At 37.2% G+C, this 16,891-nt stretch overlaps 1 protein-coding gene across 11 annotated transcripts in view; it reads right to left on the bottom strand.

Annotated features, from left to right (window-relative positions):
- The window catches only part of LOC116721851 (receptor-type tyrosine-protein phosphatase mu), a 200,052-nt gene that overhangs the window by 72,946 nt on the left and 110,215 nt on the right, over positions 1 to 16,891 (bottom strand). For all 11 annotated transcript variants that reach the window (XM_032565856.1, XM_032565855.1, XM_032565857.1 and 8 more), the window contains exons 12-14: positions 8,704 to 8,977; positions 3,723 to 3,759; positions 702 to 776 (exon numbers count right to left, since the gene is read on the bottom strand). In XM_032565856.1, the coding sequence (XP_032421747.1) occupies positions 702 to 776; positions 3,723 to 3,759; positions 8,704 to 8,977 (386 nt within the window). The remainder of the gene's footprint in view (positions 1 to 701; positions 777 to 3,722; positions 3,760 to 8,703; positions 8,978 to 16,891) is intronic.

The following is a 16,891-nucleotide window of genomic DNA, read 5'->3' as shown; positions in this document are numbered from 1 at the left end:
TTCCCCTCTTAAAAAAAGAGTAGATATCTATCCTGGGATAAATTTGACATATTGTTTCAGCTCTGTTGTGCCGTTATCAGCAAGATTTATTTGAAAAATAGATATAATTTTAGGCAAAACGGTGAAGGATTGCCAGACTGTGAAAGACATCATGTCAGGAGTGATGGAGGTGATTTTGTCCCCAAACATTGTTTCACACTAATCTTGCAGAAATGCTGTCAGCGTCAAATCCCTGTCTGAGCTTCGAAAAAGCTGAAGGTTCATCCACTATTCCTATGATTTAGCTGCAGAGAGATCCAGGATCTCTGCTCAGCAAGGAGGAACTGGGCAGATTTTGAATAGTTGCTCTTTAGCATAATTTTGTATGCTTGAAGTTGCCACAACTAACAACCAACACTCACCTAATCTGCCTAAAAATAATGAGAAATATTCATGAAGCAGGATTAACTCCTGTCTGAAATCTTCTTCGGTGAGTAATCAAAACAACAATCGCTCCTCATGCAGGCTTTTCATGTCCACCAAAACAGAGGAGATGAATGTAGAAAAAAAATTATTTGAATGCCTTTGAGTTAATCATAATGCTCTGATGCAAATTACAAGAGAATAATCAAAAATTGCACACATGCATTTGTTTTGTTTCTCTCCTGTTGAGGGAGCTGTGAGTGCGATCACATATGTGTGTGAGTGTCTTTGGGCCTGACCTGTTAGCTGGTTGTCCCCGGCCGCTGGGGCGATGCGGATGTAGGGGGTGGTTAGCTGAGTCACGAGTATCGCAGCTGAGTAAAGTCAGTGAATCCAGGATGGCATGCAGGACAGAGATAAAAGAGAAAGAGAGAGGCCACACTGAAGCTGGAAGCATCACCATGCAACACAGAATCAGAGAAACACAAACAAAACAATTCACGTTTGTTTCATCAAATATGGAAAATAAAAAAAAATTGGTTGGCAGTTCTAGCTAAGACAAGTAGAAAGAAATTTAGCTTTTACTGCAGAAGCAGAATCTCGTACTGAAAAATCAAGTCTGTAATTTAAGGCACTGGTTTGGTGGCTGTAGTTTATTATTAGTGCTCGTAAAAGTACTTTTCTGTAATCCATCATCCTGATGGATTACAGAAAACCCTTTGACCACTTCTTGCTTCTCTTTAGCTCACCTCACAGGTTTTCAACAGGATTTTGGTCTGGGACTGACATGGCCTTGAAAGAAAGTTTTCGTTCATCTGGAACAACTTCTTTGTTGTTATGGACAAGTTTTAAATCTTTATTCCATTGAAAGACTCAAACATGACCAATTTTCAGTTTACTGACACAAGCCGTGTGATTTTGATGTTAAAGTAAAATCAGTATTTAAATTAATTCATAGCGCTTAAAGACGTTTGCCAATGCCTTTGGAATAGTAACAAAACCACAACATCATAGATCCTCAGCTATACTTAACAGAGAGTCTGAGGCACCGTTTTAAATTTTGTTTATGATAAAATCCACCCCGTATTTATACCCCAGGAAACCAAAAAATATGAATTTGTAAATAAAAGCCTCCTCTAATTAACTGAAAAATAAAGTACACAATTTGAAAGATGCTTCAGTCACATACATTTAAAATGAATTGTGAGATACAAATTGTGGCACATGTAAGACAAACATCTTACATCACCAAATAAAATGTGCTGAAATTAAAGGTTGGCGTATTCAAATTTTCAGTATAAATTTATGCTACTGCTGTAGAGGACAAATGTACGCATCCTTAAGGGGTGCAAACAAATTTATCCGCCTCCGTATATCCTTGTGAGAAAGATCTGGAATACTAAAACGTTTTCCTTCAGGTGATGCATGGCTCCCTATGATCCTTACACTTGTATGTGGAACTGAACTCAGCCTATTGACCCATGTAGAGGTGGTCATTTGGGCCTTCTGCAATAAATCTATAGTGCAACTGAATGCAGACAACACAATATATGAGACTGTCGGACCGTGTGGCAGAACCTCCCACAACCCAGAAAGGATTGTGACTATGACTCCCTCTGGCCTTATCAATTTTGCTCCCAGATCAATGGTGCTTAGACTTCATCACCCTTAATGCGAGGAGCAGGACATTCAGCCAGCATAGCTAAGTACCTACAGACCTCGCCGGGCACACTGGCTGCCTCCAAATCACAGAAAAACACATGTTCTCAATCAATACAATGTCTCACAAAAGTATTCATACCCATTGGGGCTTTTCAGATTATAGCAAACAGCAAATTTAATGGGTTTCTATATGATAGACCAGTAAAGACTGTAGATAATTGTGGAACAAAAGTGATGGATGGCCTTCAGAATTAAAGAATGAATAAACAAAATCTGAATGCTGTTGTATTCTGATAACATTTACTTTATACCCTGAAATAAAGTCCAGTTTGACCAACTGCCTTCAGAAATCACTTAGTTGGTTATTATAGTCAAACAGTGTGCAACTTATTCTTGGAATAAACATGGCTGTTCTGTGAAGGCCTGAGAGGAGTTAGGGAAAATTAGCAGACAAACATGAAATCCAAGAAAAACAGCGACATGTCAAGGATCAACAATATCCCCAAGCTGTGATGACTGAACTGCAGGTTTTGTGTTTTAAAAAAAGTGAAAAGTCGTTTGAAAAAAAAAGACGTCTCAATCATTTGGCAACATTTTGGGTTCACGAAGGATGTTGGAAGTCAAGTTATTTTATACTTCTAAACTTGTTTAGTTGTGCTTATTTGTTCAATAACTCTTAACAAGTGAAAGTACACTTTTTATTTATCTTTTGCAGTCGCTGTAGTTTTAAAGTGTATCAAATTGGCAATAAAAATAATTGCCAGGAGAATCATACCATCAATATGACGGGCATAAAGTGCTTCTGCTGGCCTATCACATTCTTTATTTTCATGATGATGATGCTAAACCTGCAACCAGAGCTACAATGGAGTGGTTTAGATTTGCAGCATACTCATGTTAGAATGTCCTAGTCAAAGTCCAAACATAAATCCAACTGAGAATTTCAGACTAACCTCAAACATTGATGTTCAGAGATGCTCTTCATTCAGTCTGACCAAGCTTAAGGTATTTGGCAAAGGGGAACTGACAAAACTTCCAGTCTTCTAATGTGAGAAAATGCATAACCCCAAAAGACTTAGAGCTTCATACTGGATTTTTCCTACATAGCATTGACTCAGAAATGTACACCATCCTATTCCGATTTATTTTTGTTAAAAAAATTTAAATTTATCTATCCTTTTCCCTTCACTTTACAACTATACCCTACTTTGTGTTGGTCTATCACATTAAAACCCAATAAAATGCACAAAGCTTTGTTTTTTTCACAGCAAAAACAAAATCTTTCAAAGTATTTTTGATCTAGACAACCAACTTTTCAGCAAGATATAGCCTACCAGTGGAACCAGTACTTTTTCATCAATATTATCGACTTAAAATAAGCTCCTATATATGTTGCCGAAAACCTGTTGAATTTCAAATGTATGTAGATATTTGCACTACAAATTAGACCAAAAATACTTTATAAAATGTTGTGCTGTTGCAGTGTGAGAAAATGCTTTGCTAGAAACTGTGCACTGATCCAAATCCATGCGACAAAACTGCAGTGTAGTTGTTGAGTACTGTAGACACAAACATAACAATCTGTAAATGTGTTATTTTGTACAATCTCAAAAACCAAATGCAAGTAAAAAAAAAATAAAAATCTTATCAGGTCCTACCTTTGGTTGCCACCCTGACACAGTCAATTTTGGTTTCCTTTCCATATAGATAAAAGAGAGAAAGAGGAAAAGTGGAAGAATAAAAGGAACACAGGTTATTATAAAAACACAAAGCCACACATATGACAGCAACAACACCTGTCCACAGCACCCATCGTTACAAAGACACAGCGTGGCCAGTCTCCTGCTGGCCCCTATCATCTGTTGAACTCAATGACTGTGACACAAAATGCAGCTAAGCGAGAGGCCCCACAGCACAGATTAGAGGTACTGAGCTGCTGATTTGTCAACCAACAGTGATCTGTCTGCGGCTCGCGGCTCAAGGTGGTCAGCCGGTGTGGAGAAACCATAGTCCTGTGACAGGCAACGCTGACACTAAGCAGGGCTCCAGTATGAAACATCAGGGAGACTCTCAGAACAGGTTGTGGAGTTTCTGCTCTGACAACAGCCTTCGAAAACATGAATACATAAAAGCCCTCCACTGCTGGTGGAGAAGTCTGCTGTCAGAAAGAGTCTGGTGAACAGAAAAAAAGGGACAGACAGAATTGGGGATCCGATGAGTAATGCGCCACGAAGCATCAGAATGCTGTGTCGCCCCGCGTTCGTCCCTGCCAAGCTGTCCGGTGAGCAGGTAGCATTTAGAGACCATAAGAGGCTTAATGACGAGAAACCGAGGACAAAAATACATCACCGTTCATGCAATCTCTGGGAACATTACTGCTGCTTTTAAGCTGTCAGATAGTCCTTTTATTATAGGCAATGTCATGAGAAGTCGCACTGGATTTTTACTTGAGCTAAAGGCTAAAGAAATTCTAGTTATAGGTGGCGCATACCTCCTTTAAGTGCTTAGTTTGTCTAAGAGGCAGAACGGAATCATGTCTATGTTATTAGACGCTAATTAAGACTCCAAGGACCTTCTATTGGCAGCGTATGCTTGAGAAAAGAAAGCGACCGCTATGAACCAAAACATTGAATATATAAATGTCAGAATGTCTCCTTTATAGGCACCGAGCTGTGAGCAACGGTTCTGCTTAGAGGTTTCTATCCATTCACCATCAACATGAATGTCCATTTAATTTAAACCAGAGGTCAACAACCTTTATAACTCAAAGAATCGCTTGGCCCTTATTTTTAATATATAGAATTGGTCAAGAGCAGAAAAACCTTACTTTACCCTTAGAAAAAAGCAAACTTATCAAAGTTTATGAACACCTACTGCATGAACTGCTCATGTTTTCTATAGCTTGATCAAAGAACTAAAAATGTAAATATAATTTCAGGTTTTAGAACAAAGGAAAAGGTAAAACTGTTACAAAAACACAAATGTTTAATTGAATATAATGATCTAAATCTATGAAAAACAAAATTAATGTAGTTTGAAGCCTAATGATGAAAAAAAACTTTTATTGCCACAGTTACAGAAATTCTGCGCAAAAATAGTATAAAAAAGAAAAAAAATACAAGAACTATTTATTCTCCATCTTTCTATTTAAAAATATTTCTCAGGTCTTTATTGTTTTTGTTCAAAGTTATGAAGAGTCACCGTGAAGGGTCTAAAAAGTCATTTCTGGTTTGGGAGCAGCAGGTTGCAGGTTTCTTTCCCTGGATTAAACCATTCAACCATGCCTGAACCATTTTTCTTTCCAATGTGGAAAGATAAAACAAAATATAATCATACATTCAAAAATTACCCATACAGACTATAATAGATATATGCAGACCTGCTAATTGTTGGTTAAATGTTGCAGGTAAACCACATATTTTTTGTCAAGCAAGCTTCTGGCATTGTTCAGACTGCATCATGACAGACCTCTCTTCTCGTCAAAATTGGTACATTTCATTGAAATTCTTTGGGTTTCTGTGTTTTAAATTTTTATGAGCATTTAAAACAAGAAGCTAAATAGCCTTTTGATGAGCTGTCCATTTCTTGATTTGAAGTGGAGTTGATATATTTGGAGGAAGTACTATTCTTTTATTTAAGCAGCTTTGTGCAATGCCCCTGTACCGGTGGCTCCGCATGATGCTACCACCACCATGCTTTTATCAACGAAAGCATCTCTGACCTCTCAATGTTTCTCTCCAGAAGGTGTGTGGCTCATCTTTTGAGCAGTTGACTTGGGAAAACAATGGTTTTCCATCAGCATCAAGATCATGACAGACACAAACCTTGGTGATTTCCAGGTTATTGTTAAGCATCACAACTAATTTCTTTTCATTTTGCATTGGCACAATCTGTTCCTTCAACAAGACAGTGCTGCCAAACACACATAAAACGTATTGTGGAATGGATAAAGCTTGTTGATATTAACCAGGAATGACCCAGAGCTGAACTCAATGCAAAATGTATAGACTATACTTAAAAGCTATAGGTCCAAAACAGGAAAATTTTACCTGAAGTCTAGCATTTTGCCGAGGACAGTCACCTGTCCAGTAGGATTATGCTAGATGTTTGTAATGTCTATAAAGATTGTGTGGTTGATGAGCAACAACAAAAATATTGACAGGAGTTAATGTATATTTCAGAGCCTGTTTAGATAATTTTGACCAAGTGTGCATTCAACTAATTTTTTATGCAACCACCTAGTCCTGAAAAAACAACAGGTCAAATAAACGTCTATAAATGTATGTGAGCTTCAGACTGGACTTGTAAGTCAACACAGACTCTCCTTCTCCACATCACACTACAAACTGACTTGTATCTGTTAGTGCTTTAGTCTCAAGAGCAAACTTTGCTAATTTGATTCAGCGCTGCCTCGTGTCATTTGTATTGCCTCTTTAAAGACGTGCCATGTTGCTCAAGGAGGATGTTTATGGTGATTCTCATTCAGGACACAATCGGCAGGGCTCTTGAAGTCACAACCGAGTGAGCTGCCCTGCACAGGGGAGGGCCCCTCCAAGTGCCACTTGACGACAGCAGCTATGACCTGGAGGATTAGTCAGCCCTGCTGTTATCCCCAAACTTGCACACTTAGCTGCAGATCGGATCTCAAACGCTGTTTATTAAGAGTTTGTGTGGGTTTGAAGCAAAGCTCCAAAAAAAAAAGGCAGGAAAATAGCACACCGGTAATGGAGTGAGGGGGTATGCCATGAGATGCAGGGCTACATTTCAAGCTTGACCCTGTTGGAAGCTGCTACATGTGCAGTTACTGCAGTTTGTACACGAGAAGTTTGAATGAAACGGCTAGTTGCAACAATCTGCTCCTACTAGCTAAAAACAGTATGTTCAAAGGAGTTCAAATCTTAGTCAGACTTTTACTTTTATTTATATCTACTTGGATATTATTTAGAAGAAAATAAGTGGTTTGACGATAAAAGGTAGCTTAAAAAACAGGACGTTGTTGAGAAACTAAACGACAGAATAATTATTTTCGCAGCTTACATTTATTTTTTTCAAATTGTGCTCATCAGTTTGATTCTCACTAACTGAAGTTGATTAAATTAAGAACAACAAATTAGATTTTCTCTCAATTATGATAATCTGATTATGTTGTTACTCAGTTGAGACAGTTAATTGTATATTTGATTAAATTGCAGAAAACTAAACAGGCAGTGATTATGTTTCTGATTTTCTAACTGAAACCAAAAATCATATAAATGGACATTTCCATTTCAGTGTCCACAGTTTGAACTGTTGCTCTGCTATTTGTTAGAACCAAGTGGTGATAAATCATTTGATATTTAGACAAATTGCCCTGTTATTTTGAGCACGCCATTTTAAATTTGGTGGGAAATTTAATTACCACAACTGTCCAGCAGCTACAACTTCATATTTATCATGTCTATTGACTCTTTGCAACTACGTCACTTCATCATTCGAAGAGACATAATGGACATCGGAAATGAAAATCGGAAGTGTTGATCTCAATGACTTAACTTGTTTCCCAAGTTGTTTTTGCCAGTTTATTTATGGTTTCTACTTGTTCGAGTCACGCTAATTTGTCTGTGAACGTAACACGCCTGGTTGGGCTCATAGTCGGCGGTATTTACAGAAGTTTGAAACTGCTAGCTTAGAAACCGACCCGTACTTCCTCCCTCCTGACGTCTTGATCAAATTACCGACTTGTCCTAAAATAACACTACATGATTTATGTCACTGTGTCACGAACAGCATCTCCCCTTAAACAAGATCAGCATTAAAAACATACAGAAGAGACGCTAACCAGTTTTTCTCCGTACATGCTAGGCTACATGATGGCGGGGCATTGTTTCCGTAGTTACTAATGGTTAAACGCATACCTTGGCCATAATGCAATATTTTATATTTTTCTAATCATACTTACGTATAAAGTATATGAACATTAATATTCTTACCTTGTAAAAGCTGTTCGCTGCAAATCCGCGGTTACACCGCAGGCTGACAGTCATTATGATTAACGGCTGCTATCCATCGTCGCAGCATTTTTCCTCGTCAAAAGTTATCCAATAAAATGACAAGTCTGGTTTTCACCCTTATCTGTTTGTGCAACCGACCGCGCAGCACCCTTTGACCATTTTTACTGCGAAATCAATTAAATTAAAGCGATATTAGGCCACCACATGTGCGTTTTTTTTTATAGGCTTTACGTGAGCGCATGGGTTATTTTGACGTCCGTCATGGCGGAGCGGGCCGAGTTTTGAAGAGAGTGACGTCACGTGCAAAGGGTCAATAGAAGGGTTAAACGCAAGTACACCTCGCCAAGAAAATCTTCAAGTTTACAGTAAATGTAGTCTAACCGTTTCATGATTGGAGATTAAAAAAGAAAGAAAGTATTATATGAATCAAATTGTCAGTAAAATATATATATAAAATATAAAAATCTAAACAATATGAAAAAAATTTAAACAAAAGACCCAAAATAATACAAAGGCTATGCATTTATATAAAATCCAAAATCAAAATTGACCATCTACTATATATACACAAGAAATCCAATGAAAACAAAAATAAACATAAACATTGAAATTAAAATTATGCATTTCTCTGAATTCAGCTGACACCCACCCCATTGGCTGTGCTGACGGCCTGGTAGTAGATACTGTAGCTCTTCTGAGGCATCAGCGGGGCGTTCCAGTAGCCGTTGTAGGTCTTGTTGTCGCCCACGGTGAAGGGCTGGGGCGAGTGGATGCCGGCGGCGGGGAACTGAGCAGTGAAGTAATACTGCGAGTTCAGCAGCGTGGCGTTCTGGAAGTGAATGGGAACTGGGTAGCAGCGTAAAATTTCCGCGGTGCCCCGTGCTCTGCGTGGACGTTCCTCCTCCACTACCACCTGGTACACGCTGCAAACACAGAAACCAAACAGGATTAACTAACTCCAATGGGCATTAGTTGAATGCTATTGGCAACTTGCACGGTTTTTCTGTTTTGCCAGTTAGCTTTTGCTAAAGTGTGGCTGTTGTCTTTTTTTATCAACAAAACAGGCATGCACACTGCAACGTTTAATTTGTCAGAAAATCCCATTCCATCCAGAAAACAGGGGAAAAAAAACACAACTTGTTCTCTCAAAAGAAAAAAATGTAGAAACTAATTTGACAGAATAGACTACAGCAAAATATATGAACTGTAACAAAAGAAAGGGTCTGATTTTCTTTGGTTTTTCATCATTGAGCAACTGAAAAGGTTAACGACACTTTCTATTTCTCCACCGCTCGAGCCGTGCGGTTACCGTTGGCTGGACCAAAACTACAGCTTTGTGTGTCTTGACAGGGATGACATTGTCTCTGAGCCGGCCACTTAGTTTGAGGGAGAGCCTGTCTTGTAGCTGTCCATGTTAGTATGCGTCACACATCCACCTGTTAAATCTATTGAGTGACAAAGAGTCTGTTTACAGCTGGCACACAGAATAAGCAGACCTGAGTGAGAAATAGCGCTACTCTAAAAGAGCAGAAGTTTAGCTAGTGTGATCCAAAAAAGTATTAAAATAAAAATAAACAAGAATATTTGTGAAGAAATTTAAAAGGGGCTTGTTGTGAGGTGTGTAGCACTAGCATATTGATCTACAATTACATATTCCATGTGGTTTACAAACAGCAGTGTAAGCTAACTTTAGCTAAAATGCTAATGTTAGCTTACAAGCTACTGTGGGCTATCACTATCATGTCACTTCATGAAGCTAGTAGCAGTTTATAAGCCAAAAACATGTTTTAAGTATTTTGTGCAGCTTTAAAAAACATAATTATTAAAATAATAACATTTAGATGCATTTTTATGTTCAGGTAATGTAAAGGTAGTGTTTGAGCAGTTCAAAAGAGAACCTCTTGCCTAAAAAACACGTAATGTACAATTTTAAATGGCTTTTTGTGGTAATATTATGTAACTTGAAAATTAAAAACATTTTCATTAATCTTCATAAAGAATCAAACTCAAATTCAAACTAAAATATAAGAGCCTCAGATCTTAAAAGCTTTAAAATTAATCAAAACACAATTAGGTGTTTTACCTCACACTGGTTAACTAGTTCAAATACTTCAGAAATTTGTGAATCTATTTAACAATGAAGCACATTTATGGTTACACACTGAAGTTTAGTTTCTACATGTTGTTCTATGCTGTATGAAAATGGTAGGTGGGCTAAAGTGAGCTTGGCTGAGTGTAAATATAGATGGAAAAAAAATCTTTGCTCAAGTAGCTGTACTCTGAAGCCCTGCAGATGATCAATTGTTCCCCACGGATGGTAGTAGATGACTAAGTATCCCCTTGTGTGTACAGCAAATGCTCTTTAACCCTACAGTTTATCATGAGGTGCTTGCAGTGTCATTAAAATCTTCTCTCTTTGCTCTCAGTGGGTGTGGCCCAATTCCTTAGAGCTCTCCTATTTAGCAACAGGGTGGGGAGGTAATGAAATATTTATTCCTGCTCAGAGTCTGCTGGAGAAATCAGCCTTTAATTACTGTCCCCTATTGAGAGCCGAGGTCAAAGGGCAGGTAGGGATGGTACATCGGGAGCCACTTAAGTAGCTTGAGAGCAACAGAGAAATGACTGATTAGTCTGCAACGAAGTCTGAGCTAAAACACTTTAGATCTAGTGTGAACTGTCACTGACAGTATATTAGTCAAGATAAACTATGGTTGAGAAGTTATGAAAAAAATTGCCCCTCAGACATTTTTTCTTGCTTTGTTGTCATTTTTACATGTTCAAATCAAAATATAATATATACGAAAAACATAATCTGTATAAATCGTTTCATATATTAACTGAAAAAGCTACTCAAACTAAGCTAGCCCTCTACAAAACTATGAATGCCCTGATGCTAAAGCACAATTTAACCACAATTAACTGTATATTTTTATTCTACTTTCACAATTGTTACCCAGGGGTGATTCCTGCCAGACCATTAGAATCAAGAAATTACTGAAATATATGTTTGATAACATGAAGTAGGCTAAAACTCATAATACCCCGATCCACAGACATTCAAGAACAGACGAGAAGCAAAGTCAATGAAAACTATCAGTCTGGAAATGATTATAAAGATGTTTCTCAGCAAACCACAGTAAGTGACATTAACAAATGGAAAAAACATAGTTCCTGGACGAACAAAATTATTCCAGAAGCGCACGAACAAATTCATCCAAGAGGTCACAAAAGAACAAAACATCTTTTAAACACTTCAGACATTACTTGCCTCAGTTAAGGACTGTATATATGAAAAGCATTAAGTAAAAGACAAGGCAAAACTAGCATCTAGGTCAAAAACACTGCAGATCAATAAGATCACAAATGCTCATCTCATATTTGCTTAAAAACACATTATTTTTTTTCAGTAAATAAATGCAATCTCAGGAAATTTTTCACTTGGTCTATATCTGTGTGATCAAAACCCCAAACTAGATCAAATCTATAAGGAGGTCAATATTTTTTACAGTCAAATTGCTCATAAAAAACTGGAGTTATTTTTATCATTTGAAACCTGTTATGCTGACTTTACAACACATCATGGTCAGAAAAACATTAAGTTTATTATAATATAAATCAGTTTGTAAAATGCTAGTGAAACACTGGTTCACCCCAGCTGTTTCTTTATAATATGATGATATGGCTGTGCTTATTGACAGACACAGTTTTAATAGAGTTGCTTTCCTTTCCGCAGGCTAAATAGAAAGTGCCACAGGCTATGAGGCTCCAAGGAGATGAATGTTCGTAAGGTAGAAATCCAAAACAGTCAGTACCAAAAAACTATATTTTAGCTCACAACAAATTCAAAATAAAAAAAGGTCTAGTTATCATAATCAGTGTCTGTAACATAGGTTCAGATGCTTTACACAAGTTGAACTGGCACATGAGGTTGTTTCTTGTACTATGAAATGCATTAACCTTTTTTTGTTCCCCTAATTGCTGCCAACGTGCTAATAAGCCTTTAAGCAGTTGACACTTTGTCACCTCTTGCTGAGTTCACAGTTTACATTATGAGTCATTTTGACAAACCCGAGACATTTCAGTCAGTTTCTTGATTTAATGTGACACGAAAAAACAAACAACAGATGAACCACAATGGCTCTGATGGCAGGAGCTAAAATCTTCGAGAGCTGGAGACGCTATAATTCAACATATTTTTGTACAAAGAAAAGTAAAACAACTTTGATACTAAAGATATGAAATCTGAGCCATTAAGATTTCAGAACTATAAAACTGATTGATAATGGTGTCATAAGGAATAACTGCCAATATAAAGTGGTTGTTAGACTTCAAATCAAGCAATTAGCAATTAGTATTAATTTTATTATCCTTGACTTATTATTTTGTCCAGATACCAGAATTGCAACAAACTCTGCATGGAGTCTTTGATTTGACTCCTGCTTGCCCTACATTATGCAATAATAATACCTGACAGGCTTGACTTAGATTTACTTTCTTGTTCTTGATTTTCTACCACATTAGTCCTCTGCAACAACATCTTACAAATTACTGGACATTATATATAAAAAAGGAAGGTACATTGCTGCAACAGGAGCTGCCTATAAATACTGTTATATTTGCTAAAACCTACTTACAAGCTTGCTGTCCACTTCTAAGAAAGAAGGTAGCAAATATGCAATCAAAGATAAGCCTAAACAAGATTGCACACAAATGTTAACAATCAAAGGTTCTTTACCAGACATTGTAATTGTGTTATTGACGGTTTTGGTATTATATGATGTGGAAGGTGCGGAAATATAATGGCATTTTAGTTAGTACAACAAACGTTTGTGGGAACTTACGTTTATGGTACGTCAAACTGTCGTACCACGACAGTTTTAACTGTCCACTTGTTACAATCAGCAGTTGCACTATGAGTTTATTTACTATCTATAAGGAGTATTTTGAATATTTAAAGCAGTTTAAAAAAACTTAATGTCTCCTTCATAAATGTTACATCTTATTGTCATTCAAGCAAATAGGATTCCATTTACTGTATGTCAGCGTATAATTAAGATCACAGTTATTCAAACCAGTGGCATATTTAGTGTTAAAGTAATATTTTAATTATATCAAAATGTTTCTATAGTTTCTATAATGTTTTAGAGCCACTCAGCCAGAGTTCAGACAGGAATGCGTTACAGAATCAGTAGGTGAAGCTAAACATTAAGGTGATGATCAGGAGGCCTTCTGACCTAAGATTTTAAGATTTTTAACAAGAATAAGTCATCAAATTGGCAGTGAAAGAATGCAAAAAAGACCAAAAAGGTAAATATTTTTCAACTGATTACTGTAAATAGTTTATGACAGGCCAAAATGAAAATAAAACATTATTCCCAAAACTGATATTTCCTTCTAATTGTTTTGTCTTGTTTGAGAAATGCCTCTATCAGAAACAGACTGCTTAGTTGATAGAAAAAAGTTAAACCTAAATCTGCCAGATGTAAGAATATGTTTTAGTGTAACTGTCCATATTTCTATTTATAGTCTACTAGCATAACTGTACATGCAATGCTGAAATGTAAGCTCCTAATTCTATAACTCCCTCTATGAACAGCTTGTACTGCTTTCTATGGTCAGCAAAAAATTGGGATAACAAGACAACTGCTTAAATGCTATTTGATTTTTGTCAAAGCTGCTACAAACCAGGTATTATTTTTATTTATTTTATTTTCTCAGATGCAATACTATGTTCAAATAAATAAGAAAAATAAACCACTATGACTTCTTTAGATTTTTTAAAAGTGATAACATTATGAAAATCCTTCTTAGAGAAATTAAGCAAATGTAAAGTGATTTTCACATCTGTTTAAGATTTCTCATGGAGGAAAAATCATGTATCTAATTCCAAACGTCCTATAATTCCTTCAGAACAGAGATAATGTGATGACAAAGCTGGCTGAAGAGAGAACTGGTATCAGGAGAGCCTTGTAAGCTGTTATGAGTGGTCTTCCACAAGAGGCCAACAGGGGAGACCTGCATTCCTGCAGCGCCACTGCAACCTGAACTGACACCAATTAGGCCTCCTCCAGCCTCGCCGCCCGATAGATTTCAGCTGCACCGCCATGTGACATCAACCAATTATGGCGGATTGACTTGAAATCGACCGGATTGTGACCTGAAACCCAGATTTATTTTTCATGTGGGCTGATAGGGGGAGGACTGCGGGTCGTTTGAGTAGATCCCGGAATGAGGATGGGAGGCATTTTCAATCACTGTCTTGGGTTAATGTTAATCTGATGCCTCTCTCTGCCTATTTGTGTGATTTAAAAGCGGTTGCAAGTTACGCTTTCTCCTGACCCTGCATCCTTCCTCCTCGCCTCCATCTTCTTACTATTTATTTTTCCCCTGGTGTCTGCAAAAGCAATAAAGCAAACAAATTAGAAGGTACCATAGATTACATACGCTGTTAAATCGTGAAAAGCAGCGAGTTAAGTTACACTTAGGCATAGTCATTAGGGTTTGCTGTGCTGTGATCAAAGAAAGTTGGGGCTTATTTTAGGTTGCAAGAAAATCCCTTAACTAATATCAGGCCACGGTTAAGCAAAGATAATCTAATGCTACAGGCTACAGGAGACGCTCAAGGCAAAGGTTATTGCAGAAAGAGAGAGAAGGGCTGATTTAGTGGTGTGGATGATAAGGAAAGCGTTCCAAATCATTTTTTTCCCCAGCAGAAGCATGTAAACATCTATTTTGATGTTACGGGGTGAGGAGGCGTATGCTGGCGCTGACGAGGGGCCATTGCAAACATTAGTTTAACACGACATGACTGATAGACAGTTGGCTAATCCTCTTAAAGAAACAGTGTCCCCTCTGGTAAAAAATGTTCCCGGCTTCACACGTTGGCCTGGGAGATTAGGAGCAAAATCCAACTTAGGAATGTTACACTCATTAGCAATAACACAAATGAAAAATACATATAGAAATAAATATTGATTCCTTCAGCAAATGTTTATCTAAAATATTATTTTTTTCTGCTTAAGTGGAATCAGTATTTGTCATCTGTTTGAGCCTGTGCTATCAAGAGATCTTCCAGTGCAGCTTCCCTTCCTGTGTGGAACATCTGATGCTTGAAAGTCAAACGTCTGGTGGGTTATTGCCTCCTAAACCCAATTAGCATGCAAGATTGCATTATCAAATCAAGCTTGATGCTGCTCTGCTCTGCAGTGCAGTGGATAAGTGTCTCTCCCATGTCAAAATGTTTTTTTCATCAACCCTTTAAAGTTGATTTTATGAAGTGAAAATCAGAACATGATACTCACTACTGTTGAAAAAAGAAGCATGGAAAAGGCTAAATTTAATTGGACATCAGGGTTTCAACATTTTCTTCATTAGTGTCTCAGATTAGTACTTACTACCAATCCTAAAAATAAAAGTGTCTTACAATTTTACTGGATATATTTCTGTCAAGGACAGGTTTTAAATATCTACGTCTTGGCACTTGAAAAAAAAAAACAGATTGCATGGAAGGATGGACAAAAAGGTGGAAACAAGGGATCAAAAGGTGAATTTAGAGACAAACAGATAATGGACAGAATGCTTTCAAGATAGAAAAATGATGGATAGAAACATAGAAAGATGGAACAAGTTAAAGTTGGACCAAAGGCCTGATAGAAGAATAAATGAATAGATGGAAAAAAATGATTGGCGACAGAAAAATGAATAGACAGTAGGATGGATGGAAAGATGTAGAGATGGATGAAAAAGACAGATGGATAGATTGATAGATAGGAAATTAATGAACAAACAGATATAAAGCTTTATAAAAAATTAAGAGCCCATTGAAAACCTCCTGGTTATTCCACCAAATATTGATTTGTGTACTCTTCCTAAGTCAAAACATTAGTATTGTTGTTTCTAAATGAATATGAACTTGTTTGAGGTCTGAAAGCACTCCATTTTTTTCTTACTTTGACCATTTCTCATTTTCTGCAAATAAATACTGAATTTTTGAGTGTAATGTCAGATACATGTTGTCAGTAGTTCGTAGAATAAAAGGACAATGTTCATTTTACTCAAACATATACCTATAAAAAGTAAAATCAGACGATTTTAAGTGGTCTCTTAATTATTTCCAAAGCTGTAAGTAAATGGACTGAAAGCTGGACAGATTAAAAATCCATCCATCCATCTTCATATTCCTTGAACGTGGGGAATCGCTACATCTACATCAATGCTCAGGTAAACAGTGAATCCTCCTCTGAATAAAATCAGTCACCTTCAATTTTTCAAAAGTCCAATTTCTCCCTTACAGGGTGGAGGTAGAAAGCACCTTCAAAAAGCACACCAGCATCTGTTCTTGGACCTGAATCCCAATTTCTCCTATTTGCTGCCCTTTACCGCTTCCTCTCCTTTTTGCAATGCATATTTGAAAACAGCGTGTGCACACAAGAAGACTGCCCGCTGGCCTTTACGTCCTGAGAGATTGAAGAGGAGCGAGAAGGTGGGGAAAAGAGCTGCAGACCTGTGGACCTCTAAAGTTTAGATGAGGGAAGGCTGTGCTGTGATCAAAGGATGCCTCAATTAGTTTTGAGCTGCGGTTGTGCCGTGCGGTGAACTTTACGGATTAATTTTTTTAATGGAATATCTTGGGACTCATTAAACATTCATGCTCTGCAAAACTAAACATCTGTATCAAAACACATTGTTTTCTCTGTTCTTCAATTATTCACAAGCACACAGTGTGACCACATTTTAAATACATCAGATACCATTTTCGGAAAGCATCACTGCACACTTTTGTTGAAGATTAGCCAATGCAACACTGGTTTTACACTAAATTCATTTTTTTCTTCCCT

Source organism: Xiphophorus hellerii, chromosome 6 (assembly GCF_003331165.1).
Source record: "Xiphophorus hellerii strain 12219 chromosome 6, Xiphophorus_hellerii-4.1, whole genome shotgun sequence".
NCBI lineage: Eukaryota > Metazoa > Chordata > Actinopteri > Cyprinodontiformes > Poeciliidae > Xiphophorus > Xiphophorus hellerii.
Note: the sequence above shows the minus strand (reverse complement) of the source record. Positions and strands in the feature narration are given on the sequence as shown.